The sequence below is a fragment of the Coenobita brevimanus genome, chromosome 65 (assembly GCF_032717465.1).
Source record: "Coenobita brevimanus isolate Jiangsu-jjx chromosome 65, ASM3271746v2, whole genome shotgun sequence".
In the NCBI taxonomy this organism is placed as follows: Eukaryota; Metazoa; Arthropoda; class Malacostraca; order Decapoda; family Coenobitidae; genus Coenobita; species Coenobita brevimanus.
The window spans coordinates 24537582-24556245 of NC_137018.1; the positions used below are offsets into that span (position 1 = coordinate 24537582).

Sequence of the window (18664 nt, forward strand, 5' to 3'; positions counted from 1 at the left end):
GAACCAAAGGCAATGAGCCCGCAAAACTGTTCCTTCTAAGAGAAAAACAAAATACAAGAGAGAGCCAAATTCAAGATCCATTCATTTTGAGATGCCTGGACACACTGCATTTGAAAGACTAGAGATCATAGGAAGCAGGAAATACAGACAGAGGGAGACAGTTCCAGAGTTGACCTATTGCATAAATGAAGGACTTGGAGTAACGGTTAACTCTTGCATTAGAGAGTTGGACAGAAAAGGGGTGAGAGTTTGCTGCTAGACGGGTGCTACGTGCCCTTCGTAGAAGTGGAGGAATGCATGCAGACAGTTCAGAGGAACAGTGACCATTGAAGTAGTGATAGAAAAGGGATAAAGATGCAACATTGCAGCGAAGAGACAGAGGTTGAAGGGAGTCAGTAAGAGGGGGAGAGTTAATGAGATGAAAAGCCTTTGACTCCACCCTATTGAGAAGAGCTGTATGTGGGGAGCCTCCCCACACATGAGAGTTGTACTCCACACAGGGGCGGATAAAACCCCCGTATAGAGTCAACAATTGTGCAGGGGCAAAGAAGGAATGGAGTCGGCTTAGCACACCCAATCGCTTGGAAGCAGATTTTACAAGAGATGTAATATGATCTTTCCAAGACAAGTCCCGTGTAAATGAAACCCCAAGCATGTTTAACGATGATGCAGGAGTAAGTTGAGTATTATTAAACATAAGTGGGTATACCTGTGGAAGATTTTGTTGGGTTGATAGGTGCAAAAACTGAGTCTTTGATGCATTAAAAACAACCAGATTATTTTTACCCCAGTCAGAGATACAAGCCAAGTCAGACATTAGGTGTGCCATGGCCTCATCCCTTGCCTGTTGAAGTAACTGCTGAGATGGACGTTGTGGGAATCGAATGGAAAGGTGAAGGGTGGAGTCATCAGCATATGAGTGGATAGGGTTAGATGTACAGCTTAGAAGGTCATTGATGAATAAAAGGAAGAGAGTTGGTGATAGGACAGAGCCCTGAGGAACACCACTGTTCATAGATCTGGGAGAAGAACGATAACCGTCTACAACAGTGGCTATAGAACGACCAGAAAGGAAGCTAGAGATGAAGGCACAGATAGAAGGATAGAAACCTTAAGAGGGGAGTTTGGAAATTAAAGATTTATGCCAGACTCGATCGAAAGCCTTTGAGATGTCAAGTGCAATGGCAAATCTTTCGCCAAAGTCCCGAAAGGAGGATGACCATAAGTCTGAACGCTAGGTGAGAAGATCGCCTGTGGAGCGTCCGTGACGGAACCCATACTGATGATCAGAAAGAAGGTTGTGATAGGCAAGATGCTTTAAAATTTTTCTATTAAGAATAGACTCAAAAACTTTTGAGATACAGGATGTTAAAGCAATTGGACGATAGTTAGAGGGTTGGGAATGGTCACCCATCTTTGGGACTGGCTGAATGAGAGCTTGGTCTTTGGTTCCTTCTTCCTAGCATAAAAAATATACATCCACCGTAAACTGATTTAGGATCTACACACAGAATGGCTATAGGAGAGTTGTCTGTCATTACTTTGTGTTTCCACCTCTACCAAGTGAATTTTTTGGGCATGAAGTAACTGGCAACTCCTCTGATGTTGGCGGGAGGTGGTGAAACACTCAGCACGTCAATGCTTCTCCAGAAGCGAGAGTGAGAGTATATGTTCCCGTTGTTCCGAGCTTGCATCTCCATCTTTTTTCGTGTGCATTACTGTTTGCGGTGGTAGGTGGTGGCGACCATCATCCACTCACTTGATGTAGTGCTGCCTACTTCTTCCTTAGCCTTTATCATTCTTTTTCTGCGCCTGTCGTCCTCTCTTCCTATTTCTCCCATCTCTCTTGTCACTTATTGCTTTTCTTTCCTTTACAGGTGGCTTTACATTGAGTGACAAGCCAAATGGTTTCCTGTAAGCCAAGAAACCATTTACAACGCTGGGTGGTAACAATATAACCAAATCATACGTGCTCCCTACATGTCAGCAAGTGGGTTGGTGGAGGGTTAGTGCCCCTCCCCATAAAACAAATAACTCAAAGTCAAATGGCCACCCTTTACGGGATTATGGCGTCTGGCAATAGATAGATAGATTACTGTTTGCCCTATTATTTTCCCAGAGTCAAGTTGTCATGCCTGGAAAGTACTGCTCAAGGGATGAGTGGGTCCGTATCATTGCATGGAAGCAGGATAATGTCCCTATCATCACGATTTGTGAACCTACTGGACGTGCAAAGTTGACTGTCATGAAGATTCTTGCTGCAGCACTCAACCTTGTAATATCAGGGCACAAGCATGGCGGTGGAAAAAAAAAGGACGACTTCCAGAGGTACAGATACGCTTCTGAAGTGGGAAGTAATCAAGAATCCTCGACTGACAGCAGCAGAATTGAAGATAATGCATCCCCAGCTGTTACAAGATGTCTCAATTTGAACTATCCAATACTGCTTGCAGAAAAAACTGGGTTGGCCAAGCCGCACTGAAGCCAAGAAACCGCTTCTCACTGACCGTATGAAGAAGCAGCACATTCAGTGTCCCAAGAAGTATGCACACTGGACATCGGATGAGTGGAGAAAAGTTATGTTTTCTGATGAAAGCACATTTCAAGTGTTCCAGGTGTGTTCTGCCAAGGTTCGTCGCCCTGCCTCCCATGGTCGATATGACCCTGCTTACACAGTGCTGACTGTTAAGCACCCACAATTAGTAATGGTATGGGGATGTTTCTCAGGTGAAATGGGAAGGGGAGGCCTCTACTTTCTCCCTAAGAACTTGATGATGAATGGTGGCTGGTACATTCAAGTTCTGAAAGATCATTTGTTAAACTTTTTTGCTATTCACGCACGATTCAGCTCCATGTCACAAGTCAAGAAAGGTGACAAAATGGCTTCAGGATAATTGGATTGAGATCCTCGACTGGCCTGGCAACATTCCGGATCTAAATCCAAGAGAAAACTACTGGGCAAAGATGAAGAAAATCATGGCAGAAAAGAAGACACCCAATCTGGACAACCTCAAGACTGAACTGACAAATGTTTGGTGCAAAGAATGTCCTTAGATTACTTTACAGATCTAAGTGATTCCATGCCAAAACGCATCCAACTGGTCCTGAAAAACAAGGCAAATATGATTTCATATTAATGAATGGCATTTCATGAACAAACATTGTGATATTCTATGATTTCTGTGTTTTTTAACCCCTAAAGACCTATGCTGCACGATCGTGCTTTTGTGTAATTTGACAAGCCAACCTATCCAACACGATCGATAATGAACACAAAAACTGGGGGAGGGTAACTCCGCCCCTTTGGCGACGTATAGGGGATCAGACCAATGAGTAGAGTGTCTGGGGTGATATGGCATGACTGGCCTCCTAAGGTGGGGGAGAAGGAACCCCCCCAACACCACTGTCACTTTACCTCCCTCAGCCCCATTGCATCACCTCCACATTGTCCCCTCCCAACCAATCATACCCCAATATACCCTCTACAGTGGTGTGTGCATAGCAACTCTTCTCCCCTCTTCCTCCTCCCCCCTCCCTCATCCCTCCATCCTCCTCTCCCCTCCAGCCACACACACTCCACCTCCACTTTTTGCCTGGCTTGTTTTGTTCCTATGGGTGTATAGTGGTGGTGGTGGTGGTGGTGGTGGATGACCTCTGACCAAAAAATACATCCCCATTGAACCCACGTTAAGATGGCATTGCTATACAGCTAGTCATCACAACGTAACCCAATTGCATAGTGAGGTTAGACTGTATACGGGAAGATACAGATGGTGTACAGCAGACACATCTACAGTATTCTTGTGGCACTCTGGATATCTAGATGGTGGGAAGGGTGACCAGGCAACGAAATAATGAACTATGGTATGCAGAAAGACGCAGAAAGATGCACAAGCACAAAACACCTGACACTCGTACAACACTGGAGCTAAAGACATCTAGGGGTTGGTGAAGGAAGACAGAGAAGCTATACTCATACAAATAAGCAGCCCCAGTGTTCAAAGAATAGTATATTCACAGATTATAGGGTCGGTAAAGTAATGAGAGAGAATTGCGAAAAAGAAAGTTCTGACAAAACCAAGTATCTTGCAAATGACACATTTCATCAGGTCAACTCTGGAACTGTCTCCCTCTGTCAGTACTTCCTACTTCCTATGATCTCCAGTCTTTCAAACACAGTGTCCAGGCATCTCAAAATGAATGGAACTTGAATTTGGCTCTCTGTTTTATTGTTTTTGTTTTTTCTTGGAAGGAATGGTTTGTGGGCTCTGGCCTTTGGTTCCTTCTTCCTTGTATTAAAGAAAAAAAAAAAAATCTTTTTAATTATATCTCATAGTTAGGAGGTCATACACATACACTATGCAGAGAAATAAAAAGAAGCAGATGAAGGACGCAAGATGGAATGTGAACGAAGTAAACAGCCTAATGAAGGATGAAGTAAGGGAAATGGAGGAGATAAGGAGGCAAGAAAAGGAAGCATGGAATTGGTTGAGGGGGGCAGTAAAGAAGAAAACAAATTACTAACCAGTGTAACAGTAGTTGACAAGAGTAAGGAGTGCCTCAGCATCCATGTCCCTCAGAGACACCTCCTCTTGTGATGCCTCCAGCACTGGAGAGGTAAACATTGCTGCAAAGTAGTCACTGGCCGCACACAACACCAAGCGGTGGGCACGGATACGTCGCCCACCTGTGTAAAGAACACGTGGGATTACTCTTACAAATAATAGAATGTACAATGCACTGCAACTAATGACACGTTTACTATTTTACCATAACACTGTGCGATAATTAATGAGTTAGGTCAGACTTTACACTCCCTCTTCTGTCTTTCTTTCCTTCATTCTTTCCTCTTCCTTCTGCCTGCAGGTGACTCTACACTGAATGACAAGCCAAATGGTTTCCTGTTCACCAGGAAACCATTTACTACGCTGGATGGTAACTTTATAACCAACTTTGGCACCTGGTGGTTTAGTTGGTAATTACGGTGCTCCAATCAGACTGAGCCAGTGAAGGTTTATATCCAAGGGGTGGCTGTGGTTTATTGCTCACGTAATGCCACTCAGAGATAAGTGAGGCTGGTCACTCTCATCTTAAATGTCAGGACCATCTTGCCAAGCCCCTGGGCTCCTATGCTCCTCATAGGGCAATGCAGGATTGGATGATGGATGAATGGATGGTCATGCTGATGAGAAATTTATATTAACTAAGTGATCCTTGTATGCAGCATGTTTTAGGAGTGTAATGCTGTATGGTGGTTAGACTGAGGCAGTGAAGGAGGATAAACATAGGCTCAAAAATCCAGAGATGAGAATGATTAGATGGATGTATTGTGCATCCTTAAATGCCAGGCCTAAGGGGGATGGAATTGTGAATGAGGAGTTCAGAGGCAGGACAGGACTTGAATGTAATAGTGATATGAAGGGGTAAATTGAGATAATCTGGGTATGAGGAAAGGATGGAGGATGGCAACTGGTTGAGGAGGGTGAGAGGTGTGAACAATGATGGTGAAGTTTTGAGAGAGAAACCGGAAAAGACTTGGGCCAAGGTCTTAGGCTGTGACCTCTGGAATGAGAGACCGAATAAAGAGACTGCTAGAAATTAAGTAGCATGGAAAGCTGCATGCTGTCAATAAGTGATCAAAGTTGATGCATGCATGCATGATAAAGCCTATATTAGTGAATGAATGATGAAAACATATCTGATAATTAAGGGAGTTAATGATGCTCTGAGTCACAGACACTAGCAATAGCAACTGAAGAAATCTTATATTTTAAAATCTATTTTAAACCAAAGGAATACCTAAAGGAATAATAATAATATCCACAGATGCCCAGTGTGTTATGATGGAAAAATTAACAGACAAATGACTGTGGCAATGTCATGTTCTACCATAAAGAAGTATGCTGCCTTAGCAGTTCTTCCAACACAGAAAGAAGGGGAGGAGGGGAACTGGAACTTCCATCCACTATGATTAAAACTTCAAGAAGGATAAAATGGAGTTTTGCTCAGAACACCCCCACCTCAAGTGACAATAATATAGTGTTACATGACAATAACGAATCTATCTATCTATCTACTGCCAGATGCCTCAATCCTGTAAGGGGTGGCCACAAACAAATTGCCTCCATGCTGCCCTGTTGCCTGTCATTTCACTGCCCTCCCCCCAGCTCACATCCCCCTCTCTCATATACTTCTCCACTCCATCCCTCCACTTCATCCTCAGCCTCCCCCTCCCTCGTCCCCCCTCCACTTCACTCACATACACTCTCCTTGTTAGTCTCTCACTCTACATCCTCTCCACACGGCCAAACCCCTCAGGGTATTTCTCCTAACATGGTGGTATGTGGTGGCGACCATCATCCACTCACTTGATGTAGTGCTGTCTACTCATGTCTAGATGATCCTTGACTCTGAGGACTGGTTTCTTGGTGCAGGTGATCTATAGGTGTAGTACCTGTGCAGCCTGTGATTATTTTTTGGGCCTTGTTCTGTATGGTCTGTGGGGTGTAGTAGTATGCTTTAGTGAGGGTAAACACCCAAGCAGGGCTTGCATAATTCATCTATCTATTTATCTATCTATTTACCAGACACCTCAATCCCGTTCGGGGTGGCCACAAACAAATCGCCTCCACGTCGTCCTGTCCCCCACCATTTCACTGCCCTGCTCCCAACTCACACCCCCATCTCTCACATACATCTCCACCCCATTACTCCATCTCATCCTCGGCCTCCCCCTCCCTCCACCTCACTCACATACACTCTCTTCGTCAGTCTTTCACTCTCCATCCCCTCCACATGGCCAAACCACCTCAGTGTGTTCCTCCTAATGCTTCCTATCACATCCACATCCACACCACAATGCTCCTTTATATCCTTATTTGTCAGCCTGTCTCTCCATGTGACTCCACAGGCTCCTCTTAAATAACTCATTTCCACTGCTTTCACTCTTGATTTGTGTCCTTCCAGCAACGTCCAAGCTTCACTTCCAAATGTTAGAGTTGGTATCACAATACCAGTACTGTCATGTAGTAACTTTTTCACATCCATGGTCACTTCCCTGTTTCTTATCACTGCTTTCAAGGAACCAGCAACCTTTCTTCCCTGCTGTACCCTTCCAAGCACTTCAACCTCCAAATCTCCATCCTTACTCATCACACTACCCAAGTACTTAAACGTACTCACATTTTCCAATTCCTCACCATCCAACCTCGCTGTACATTCACTGACTTCACCTCTCTCAAAGGCCATCACTTTACTCTTCCCTACATTCACCTTTAGATTCCGTTTCTTACACACTCTCCCAAACTCATCCACCAAGCCTTGCAGCTCTCTTTCGTCTTTACTCCACAACACAGTATCATCTGCAAACAACAGTACAGGGAGTTTCCAAACACTACCCTCTCTCACCAGGGCCACTCCAACATCCACTACCCTACCTTGTACCTCTTTTATTACCCCATCCATGTACAGATTGAACAACCATGGAGACATGACACATCCCTGTTTCAACCCAACCTTCAAAGAGAAAAATTCACTCAGTTCACCATCCACACACACTGCAGCCTTAGCACCATCATACATACTCTTCACAGCATTCAACAACTTCCCATCTACTCCATATATTCTTAATACTTTCCACAATCCTTGTCTATCCACCCTGTCATATGCTTTCTCCAAATCCATGAAGGCTGCATACAACTTCTTTCCCTTCTCTAGAAACTTTTCCACTAAAGATCTAAGAATGAATATATGATCTACACAACCTCTTCCCTTCCTAAAGCCTCCCTGTTCTTCTCTAACTAATTCCTCTGTTATTTCCCTAACTCTGTCAATAAGTATCCTACCATACACTTTTCCTATTATACCAAGAAGACAAACGCCCCTATGATTACCACACACTTCTTTTTCCCCTTTTCCTTTGTACAAGGGAATAATTCTACCTGACTTCCAATCCTCCGGAACTCTACCTTCCTCCCAGGCCAATCTGCACATCTTCCACATCCATTCTACTACTATCTCTCCCCCATGCTTCAGCATTTCATCACACACTCCATCAGTTCCTGGGGCTTTCCCCAATTTAATTTTCTTCATTGCTTCCACAACTTCTATCCTACTGTTTTCTTCCTGTCTTCTCACCTCCCTCCTTCTCCCAGCCATTCCCCAGCCACTTATACTCGCATCACTTCCATCCTCTATGTTCAACAATTCCTTAAAGTGTTCTCTCCATCGGCTCACTTTTTCTCCCTTCTCGACCAGTAATCTACCATTTTTATCTTTCACTCCTCTGCTAACTTCACTTCCACCCTGTCTTATTCTCTTCACCTCTTTCCAGAACATATTTTTACAGTCTCTCCACTTTACACTCAAATTCCTTCCAAATTCCTCATCCACTCTCTTCTTTCTCTTACTAATCTTTTCACCTCTCTCTTTCTTTCTACATATAACTCTCTCTTCCGCCTCTCAACTTCTTCCATGCCCCAATTGCTCATCCCATACATTGTATGCTTTCTTCTTTTGTGCCACAGCCTGTCACACCTCTTCATTCCACCACGTTGTTCCTTGCACACCCCTCCGTCTTCTCTTCATCCCACACACCACATCACTGCTGCACATATTTCTCTGTTTGTATACTGTGGTGGTGGTTTCTTTTTTGTGTCCAAATGTTGTATGGGCAAATGACCTTACGGCACTGAGTCTTGGTGTTAATTTATTTTCAATGTTTGTGATGTGTTATTTAAATGACACTGATGTATTGTATGTTACACCAAGGATTTTGTGTGTGTGTGTGTGTGTGTGTGTGTGTGTGTGTGTGTGTGTGTGTGTGTGTGTGTGTGTGTGTGTGTGTGTGTGTGTGTGTGTGTGTGTGTGTGTGTGTGTGTGTGTGTGTGTGTGTGTGTGTGTGTGTGTGTGGTTGGGGGGTGTTGTTTAAGGTGAGGTGTGGAATGCAACTATGTTCTGCATCCAGTTTGTGAGAAGGGTCACTGTAGATTTGGCTGGGGCTATTATGAGTCTGTTTGTGGTGAACTATTTGTGTAGTGTGTTGAGGTAAGGTTGGAGGATGTGTGCAGATGTGTCTATGTTTTGGTGTGTACATGTAAGTGTTATGTTGTCTGCACAGAAAGCTATGTTTACCTGTGGTGTGTGGGGTGTGGGTACGTCTTGCAGGTACAAGTTAAAGAGTGTAGGGGACAAAATGGATCCTTGAGGGACGCCGTTTGTGAAGTTTCTGATGTTCAATGACTGACTGGCAAATGTTACATGTGCACATCTGCCATCTTTTTGTGTTATTTTGTCTGCCATCTTTTTGTGTTATTGTGTATGTTTGTGATGAATATTTTGTTTGTGAGGTTATGGCAGGGGATGGCATCAAAAGCTCTGCTAATGTCTATTGTGATTAGGAGTGTTCTGTGTGGTGGCCTAGCTGAATTGATGCCATCATAAACTCTTTGTGTAGGGTCTGTAAGAAGAGTGTTTATGGAGTGCAGTGGCCTAAAACCATGTTGTGACAGGGCTAGGTAGATGTGAGGTCTTACTAATTGTAATACTAGTCATTCAGTGACTGGAGGGGATGCAGAGGAGTGTGATGGGGCAGTGTGTGGAAGGCAATGTAGGGTATTTTTTGGGTTGGGGATAGTAATGACAGTACCATGCTTCCAGATGTTGGGTATTATGTTGTGTGCATAGCTGTAGTTTGATATGTTGGTGAGTGCTTGTATGCCTTGTGGACAAAGGTGTTTAAGGTGTATGTTGCTTATGTTGTCTGGTCCACAGGCAGATGAGTGCTTAAGACTGCTAATGATGTGCTTCATCTGGTTGTTAGTGAAGGGTGCGAAGTCTGGGTCTGTGGGTACTGTCTCTTGCGAAGTCTGGGTCTGTGGGAACTGTCTCTTGCGAAGTCTGGGTCTGTGGGAACTGTCTCTTGCATCAGATACACATCAGTCGTTGCGACGGGGGTTTAGATGACTGACGTGAAAAATGATTAATGAGAGTGTTGCCTGCTGTTTGTTTGAGGGTATGATGTCTGTTGCTGCGATGGCAGTGTGTGATTGTGTAGTGTAGCTGTTGGAGAGTGTGATGCTGTTTAGTGTTTTGTAGAGTTTGCTGGTGTTTGTTTTATGATCAAGTGTTTGGAGATAATTATTCCAATTTAGTGTCTGTTGCTCTGATATTTTATTGTTAACTGAGTGTTGAATGCTTATATTTGTTGTACAGTGTCTTGTGTATGGGGTGTTGGGGAATATTGTAGTGTGTCATATTAACTGATGAGGCCTTGAATTTCTGGTGTGAAGTTGGGATTGTGCCTCTTTCTGTTGCTTCTTGGAATATGTCTTTTGTCTGCATTTTGAATAATTGTACTGAAAGTGTGCACTGTGGTGTTGATGTTTGTGATGGGTGTAATGTTTAATGTTTTAAAGTGTTGTTCTGTTTCAGTTGTCAATGCCTCCCAGTTGGGTCTCTTATAATTAGTGTATGTGTGTCTGTGGCCAGCTGGGGTGATTTTGGTTTTGGTAGTGATGATGACCAGGAGATGGTCAGAGCCAAGGGTTTTGACCACTCTCCAAGGGGCGGTTGGGGTTTATTGCTCACGTAATGCTACTCAGGGATGAGTGAGGCTGGTCACTCTCATCTTATATGCCAGGACCAACTTGCCTCGTCCCGGGCTCCTACGCTCCTTATGGGGCAACACAGGATTAGATGATGATGATGATAATGACATGTGTATGCAGACACCATGAATGGAATAATATACCTCTATCATTTCAAAATACAGTATCAGGAAGCCATATAGAAGTCTTACTTGCATTTGACTGCTTGTTTAAGGTTCCAACAAGGTTGCATGCATCAGCCTTGAACAATGAATTGTGGTTCTCCATGTTGCTCTATCTCTAGTAGCCACTCTATTCAGTCCCTTATTCCTGTGGTTTTATTAAGTGACCTCATCTTAAGTCTTTTTCGGCCTGCCTTTTGTAACACTACTTTCAACATTCACACCCTCTCACCCTCAGTAAAAAGTTGCCACTTTCCATCCTCGCCACATGCCCAAACCATCTCAATCCACTTCTTCTCATCACAAAACTAATACAGTATATTCAAGTTCCATCATTCCTTTCAACTCCTCATTCAAAATCCTAACCCCTCAAGCCTGCCATGCAAGTACACACTAAACATCCATCTGATCATTCTCATCTCTGTACACTTGAGCCTATGAATATCCTCATCCTTCACTCCCCAAGTCTCACTACTGTACAGCATTACACTGCTAACACATGCTGCATACAAGGATCCTTTACCATGGAAGGAGAAAGCTCTCAATGTCAGAAGGGGCAACAATTCCATGAACTTCTTGTAACCACTCCTTATCCTTGCTACTAAGTTAGCTCCAGTCCAGCCTCCAACACACATGTTCACCAACTAACAAAGCTCCTTCACAAACTTTTGAGATTCTCAGGCAACAGTAATCAATTCCCACCTCTCTGCTTCAGTATGCCCTTCTTTACACACCACACACACAAAATCAGCATTATTTTGAAGCCAGTCTCTAATATCCCTACACCTTACTGTAAATTAATCCCCCATTTATGTGCCATAACTCAGCCAAAGCCCTATCAGATAATGCATTTTTTCTGATAAAGTCATACAACCCCCCAAACTCCTGTACTGAGGGTAAAACCCAATGAAACCCTATATGGGTATCCTTGTCAATAAGCAAAACCCATCTCGATACCGATTTTCCAATGGCTACCTCTATCTACTTATTATATAATTCTTGCACTGCCACTCATATATTATGTTAATGTGACTGCAATGATTAAAACTCCATTTCCTTTTATACATATTCCAACACAGGCCTGTCTCATCCACAATGAATGCTTAGTTACAGGTACTTTGAATAATTTTATTAAAAGTGAGCATGAGAAGCACGGATGGAAATGAGCAGACCCAGCGACTACCTACTGGTAAGTTATGTAACACAAAGGGGACAGGCTGGTGCAAAATGCAAGCACAAAGTATTTCCAAAAACATTTTATTACTATATTTTCTACAGAAGGAGTTACAGGCACTAAGAGTATTTTGTTATTTAACAAAAATGAGTGAGATGCGTAGATGGATCTGAGCAGAACCGAAAGTGGGCAACTAGCTATGTAAGACGTGTAATAAAAGTTACAGCCTGGTACCATTTGAATGCATATTTCAGTAAAATTCAATTATTTTCCAGAGAAGGAGCTACAGGCGCTAAGAGTATTTTGTTAAGTATTAAAAGTGAGAGTGAGATGTGTAGATGGACATGCGTAGAACTGAAAGCAGGCAACTAGCTATGTAATATACATAACATAAAGGAGATAGCCTGGCACTGCCTGCATGCATATTTACATAAACATTTTATTATTTTCCACAGAAGGACCTACAGGCATGCACATAGCACCAAGGCAAGCAACACAATCCCTTACAAAAGCTTTGGTACAACAGCAAAAGCCACAACTCCCTGACACACACCAACACCAGACTGCTTACTCTCTGTAGCTGAGACATTGTTGACAGTGGCCTTTGTTTTGGTGGACACTGTCTGTGGCATAACAGTGTTGTGGAGAGCAGTGGATGGTTTGAAAAATTTGGTTTCCATCTGAGATATTGGTTTATGCAATTAAAAAAAAAAATACTGTATTAATTCAGCCAGACTGATTGCTTGGTCGGATAATGACAGATGTCACGTAATGCAGCATTGCATAGACAGGGGATTATTGTACTTGCTACTACAATACAGAATCACCTAGCTACTGTGTAGTGACTTTTGTTACTGCATATCATTGGGATTCTGCTAGTTTTGGGAATAGTTTAAAAATAAATTTGATCTACTGAAACAGGACTGACCTGCAACAAGGGTAACATCACAGAGCTGACCACGCGCATAGTACTCCTCCATGCGACGAAGTGCTACCTCTGCATGGCGAGGTGAATGAAACAGTTCATCCTGCCCACTCGTTGATCCTCGCCTTGCACCACCCTCCACCCCAGGGGATGTACCATCCTCATTACTCTCGCTGGTGTTGACCTCACGCATCCTTACCCCACTAGTGATTCCACTGCTGCTACTCACACCTCCACACACACTACCATAATACCTAAAGGAAGAGATGTTAAAGAAATGGGGTGTGCTAACTCAAATACTGAGAATGTGCTCACATGCATGCACAGGCTTGCACGCACAGACATGCACACACGCACGTGAGCATACACACACACACACACACACACACACACACACACACACACAGAAAAAGAAGAAATATACTAGCAACACGGCATCACACTGCAAGTAACATAAAACATTGTTATTACACGCACTACCATTATAACTGCTTGACAGTCAAAGTGGAGTGCTTGGATGAAATGCCACAATTCTCATTTTTATTAACATATCCAACTAAAAACATTCTTTAGTCTCAGCTACTGATTCTGAGGTAGCTGAACTCATAGCTAATCCAACAATGCCTATTTTAGACAATTCAACATACTTACTATATATATACCATAAATTCTGAATAAGTAAGCTTGCAACAAATGTGGATGACAGTAAAGACCATGTGAGAACTAAGAACTATGAGTGAAATTAAGTAGGTAAACTCTGGCTGACTAGGCAAGCCATCCAAATAACCATCTTCTAGAAAAACAAATACTTGTACTGTGAATATATTGCAAGATCACTACAAAGCTATAAGGTTAATGCTGTAACAGAAACACAACACTTAGTGGAGTAAAATCCAAAATGAATCTGACATGACACGAGAGGAATTGGGAACACCATTTGGAAATACACAGGAGAAAAATAGTAAGCTTGTCATCTACTTTTAAATGTATTGCACTGGACTTCAATCACCTACCATCAAGCTCCTACACCTGAAAGATGGTAAAATAGGACTGACTGTAGCTAACTGTCATTACCAAATTAGGAGTACGAAATATACTTTTTATGAGTACTGAACAATGTACAAGTGAACAGTGCACTAACATCCACTTCATGTCAAATGCAAGGACAGGCACTCCAAATGCAGTCATCCCTTAGTTACAGCGCACTTCATTATCACGGAATTTGTTATTGCTGTGAAATTAAAATCTACACTCTCACCATTACAGCCATTATTTTGGGTAAAAATATAATTATAGTAACTCTCAACTGACCAATGTAATTCAACCAAACCCTATGCAGGTTAAAGCAAAACGCCAGATGTTGCACAGTACCCCCCCTCCCCTCACTGACTCAACATTGTGTTGAGCAGGACACTGTGTAACTATCCATCTCGACTCTCTATCCTAAAAACTTTCCCATGAGTAAAAGACGAAAGCTATGCACAAAATACAATACAGTGTTGATTTAGTATAGCAATACAGAACAGTACAATCCCAGTTATATGGGTAGCTTGGTGAATTTACCTTCCCAGTTACTTATTTTTCCCAGACATCTGATATATACTCTTATACATCAGCTATATCACTGCAGAATATACAATTCCACTTGTATCCAGGGTCACACAAACAATTCCATTTCAAACATAACCTCTTAAACACACCCTATAGATGTAACACACATGATTGCAGTGTCTCGCAGGAGAGCACAATGCACATGGTAAGTTCATTTTTAAATATTACGGTGACAGCCCAATTATCCGAGCTACATGGTGTGCAGGGGTACCCGAAGTCCAAAATCATGATTAATCAGGTGGAAACAAAACACAAGTACTGTTAGATTACATTATTAACACCTCAATGGCCGTGGGTTTAGGAATTTGCGTGCCCCTCTAGCATGCCCCAGGACCATTTTGTGAAAGTCCTAAACTCAATTTTTTTTCATACTAATGTGAAGACAACCATCTGGCGCATCTGACAATGTGTTTTTTAGCATCTTAAACCCATTCTGTGATTCACTATGATTCACGGATGAATTTAAAAGATTACAGCACATGGGCCATATGGGCAAAAACATCCGAGATGAAGTGACCACTAGGCTACCTGGGATCGCACAGTAGGGTCAGGGTCCTGTAAACATAACAGTGACCTTCATTCCCTTCCCATAACTGTTTGCAGTTTTTTTATAGCTCGCACCAACACATCACTAACACCGGTACGGTAAAGCATTTTTCAATGTCGGCAGCTATTAAGGGGTTAATGGAATAAATTATTGTTTGTATCAATACTCTCTCTTTCATACTTACACACAAGAATGAACAAAAGAATGAACAGTAAATGTACGCTTAACTTTATGCATCAGAAAGAGCTTGCCAATTAATGTTCCTCCAGTTTGTTTTCTGTATTTTTCTGACTATTTCCAAGGAGGTGAATTGCCTTTTCTTGCTGAAAAATTTCCCCAGTGTTATTATCATCACGTTCCTTAAGCCGTACCTACAACTGTTGGTTTTCAGTGCAATGGAAGAAACTTACTCAACGTATTCAAGGATGGATTTCATTCCCCAATTTACCAACTGTAGGTTTGGTTAGGTTAGGTCAAATTATTAGGTACACTTAAGCTAAGTTAGATAAAGTTTGGTTAAACACTTTGATTAGGACAGTCCCTTCCACCATTATGATGACGAATCAAACAAGCTGTCACAGCAGAAGAGCTAAAAACAACTGGGAAACAGAATTAACAAGAAACATTCATTTACCTCCCGTGAAATAATCAGAAAAATATAACAGACTATCAGGAAAAACAACTGATCTGGTAAGGTGCTTCTACTACTTAAAGTAAGGTACAGTAATCCCTGTAAGACCCGAACACCCAAATCCCAGACATTTTGGACTAGGGTCCTTGGACACACACACACACACACACACACACACACACACACACACACACACACACAAAGGACATGTTTTCAACCCTACTTTAAATCTGCTGCGTGGTGATGAACAGCTATGATTTGGCACGTACTTACCCCAACGTCTGCTAGAGTGCCCCATTTCTCGCCTACCTACCATTGTGACTGCACATTCGTTGCTATGGCTCCCCACATGCTCACTTTTGTGGTGGTGCCCTACCTGCTGCAGGCCCTTCTGTTCCTCTGCTGCCTCTTACTTGTGTGTGTGACAATGGCCCCACTGCCTGACAAGAGGAAACGAGTGGTTCTGACTCTAGAGAAGAAGAGGGAGATATTGGAGAAGGTGGACGTGGGATGGTCGACCTCCCACATCCTCCAAGAATTAAATCTGGGCCGCTCTACCTTGTTCGATATCAAGAAATAATGGGACAAATTCACCCAGAACACAGCAGACTTCGCATCGAAGACCAAACACAATGTGCAGAGGAAGATCATGTACCCTCCCAGGTTTGCACAAGTCGACCACTCCACACTGATTTGGTATCGTCAACAACGTGCTGCTGGTGTGCTGGTGCATGGTACGGAGCTGAAGGCTGCTGCTGAGAAGTTCACAAGGTTACATGACACCCCAGACTTCAAGGCATCCGAAGGGTGGCTCTTCACTTTCAAGTTATGACAGACTTACCAACCGTAAGGCCTATGGTGAAACTTTGGACGCCAACGAGAATGGAGTAGAGGAGTTTCAGCAGAAGGCGAAGGGCTTGATCAACAGGGAGGACCTCACTCTCGGTCAAGTCTACAACGCTGATGAAACTGGTCTATTCTATCGCTCGCTGCCCACGAACACCTCAGCAGGGGAGATGGAAAAGCGTGTACCTGGATGCGAGCTCTACATGCAGCGGATATCTGCTTTGTGTTGTGCCAATGTTAACGGTATGCACTGGCTCAAGCCTGTTATTGTTGGCCATGCAAATGGGGATGATAATTGGGTGAGGAAGGTGAGAAGTATTAATACTGGGGGTGGGGTTACGAGGGGTAGACCAAGAAAGACATGGGACGACGTCATTGTGACCTCAGGGTAAAGGGACTGAACAGGCAGGCGGCAATGGATCGTGTAGCATGGAAAGCCGCCATTAGGTGACCAAGGCCGGCGCATGCAAGCATGTTGGAGCCTTTTAAAACGAAATGAAACAAAATGATGCAAAGCAACCTCGGTGTCTTCATGGGTTGACGGATGTCCTTCCTGTCATTTGGTACCATTCTGTGAAGGCTTGGTTCACAGCCAAGATCTTCAAAGACTGGTTTCACTAGCACTTCGTCAAGGAGGTCATTCATTATCAGACGAAGACACTGGGAATACCACATAACCAGGTAAAAGATCTCCTTCTTCTGGACATAGCACCTGCGCATCCGTCTGACAAAGAGTTGGTGGCTGAGAATGGCTGCATTAGGTACTTGTTTTTGCCACCTAATACTACTGCTCTCATCCAACCAATGGACCAAGGAGTGATCGTGGCAACGAAAAGGCAGTACCGTCGGAAGTTCCTGGTCGAGGTGATGGTTGTTCTCGAGGATGAGGACGAGCACAGAGAGGGACAGGACATGCGAGGCCAGCAGACTGTAGAAAACCTTTGCTGCTACAACCTCAAGTCAGCCACCTACAACTGGGCCAGTGCATGGAGGGAAATCCCAGTCAGGACTCTGGAAAGTGGTTGGTCTCTTCTGCATCTTGGAGCCGATGTGGTGCACGACTTTCTAGGTTTTGACATGGATGACTTCCATGCTCGTCTTCATGCTGCTGGCAATAAGGTGGATGTGGACGATGTGCGTGAGTGGTTAGATGACGACGAGGGCGGTCTTGGGTATCGGATCTTGTCTGATATCGAGATCGCATCTTCAGTTGCAGGTACAAGTACCCAGATGGATGATTCTGATGAGGACAGCGAGGATGATGTGGACTCCTCTCAGCGCACCACTACTCTAGTCAACCCAAAGCTGGGTGCAATCCGGGAGTACGTCAAGTTCGTTCTGGACTACCTTGAACGCCCAGACTGTAACCGGGAGATGGGATCCCTGGGACTTGTGGAGGAAGTGCGTGCTTTTAGGCAGCACATCATCAATTACTAGAATTGCCGTTCCTTACGTCAATCAACCGTTGACACCTTCTTCAGGCCTGTGACCCCCACCGTGCCCACCACTGGCTCACCAAGACATGACTTCTACCTCCGAGCCACAGCCCAGCACATCAGCCACAGTGGAGTCTCCACTGGACGTGAGTTTGTGGCTATCTTCAGAGTCGTCTGAAGTGGGTAGCCCATCACCATGTCCCAGCGACGTGCCCCTTGACCACCTGCAACACCTACTCTCTGACTCTGACAGTGAATAAACAGCAAAAACTCACCACTAGACCACAAGGAAATTTACAGTGTTGTGCAGTGTTAAGAAATTATAATTCAGAGTGCAAAGGATTAAGTGCAGAGAGCAACACTGGCGTGTTTCAAGTGCTGCGCAAGTAAGAAAAGACTGTGCAGTGTTAAGAAACTAGAATTCAGAGTGCAAAGGATTAAGTGCAGTGCAACACTGGATTACTGTACGTGCTTCAAGTGCACCTTCACCACTGTCAGTGCCTGAGAGGAGGTGGGTTAATCTTTGCAACGGCCACGGACGTGTCATAAGTACAGTTCCCTCACATCCAGTATGCGTTTGTCCAGTACTATTTTCGTCCAGTATGGTCAGCAAAAAAATAAAATGATTTATTACTGCAGTACGGATTTGTTGGGCTAGTACGTATCGGCCACGCAAAGTGGGCCAAATCCAAGGAATTCTTCTCTAGTACTGACGTGCTGCATCCA

At 43.6% G+C, this 18664-nt stretch overlaps 1 protein-coding gene across 1 annotated transcript in view; it reads right to left on the bottom strand.

Moving 5' to 3' along the window:
* Window positions 1-12944, bottom strand: part of LOC145404950 (kelch-like protein 5) — a 245665-nt gene extending 232721 nt beyond the window's left edge. Inside the window, exons 1-2 of the mRNA XM_080276456.1 lie at window positions 12871-12944; window positions 4526-4687 (exon numbers count right to left, since the gene is read on the bottom strand). Of these exons, the coding sequence (XP_080132582.1) occupies window positions 4526-4687; window positions 12871-12922 (214 nt within the window). The 5' untranslated portion in view covers window positions 12923-12944. The remainder of the gene's footprint in view (window positions 1-4525; window positions 4688-12870) is intronic.
* Window positions 12945-18664: the final 5720 nt, after the last annotated feature.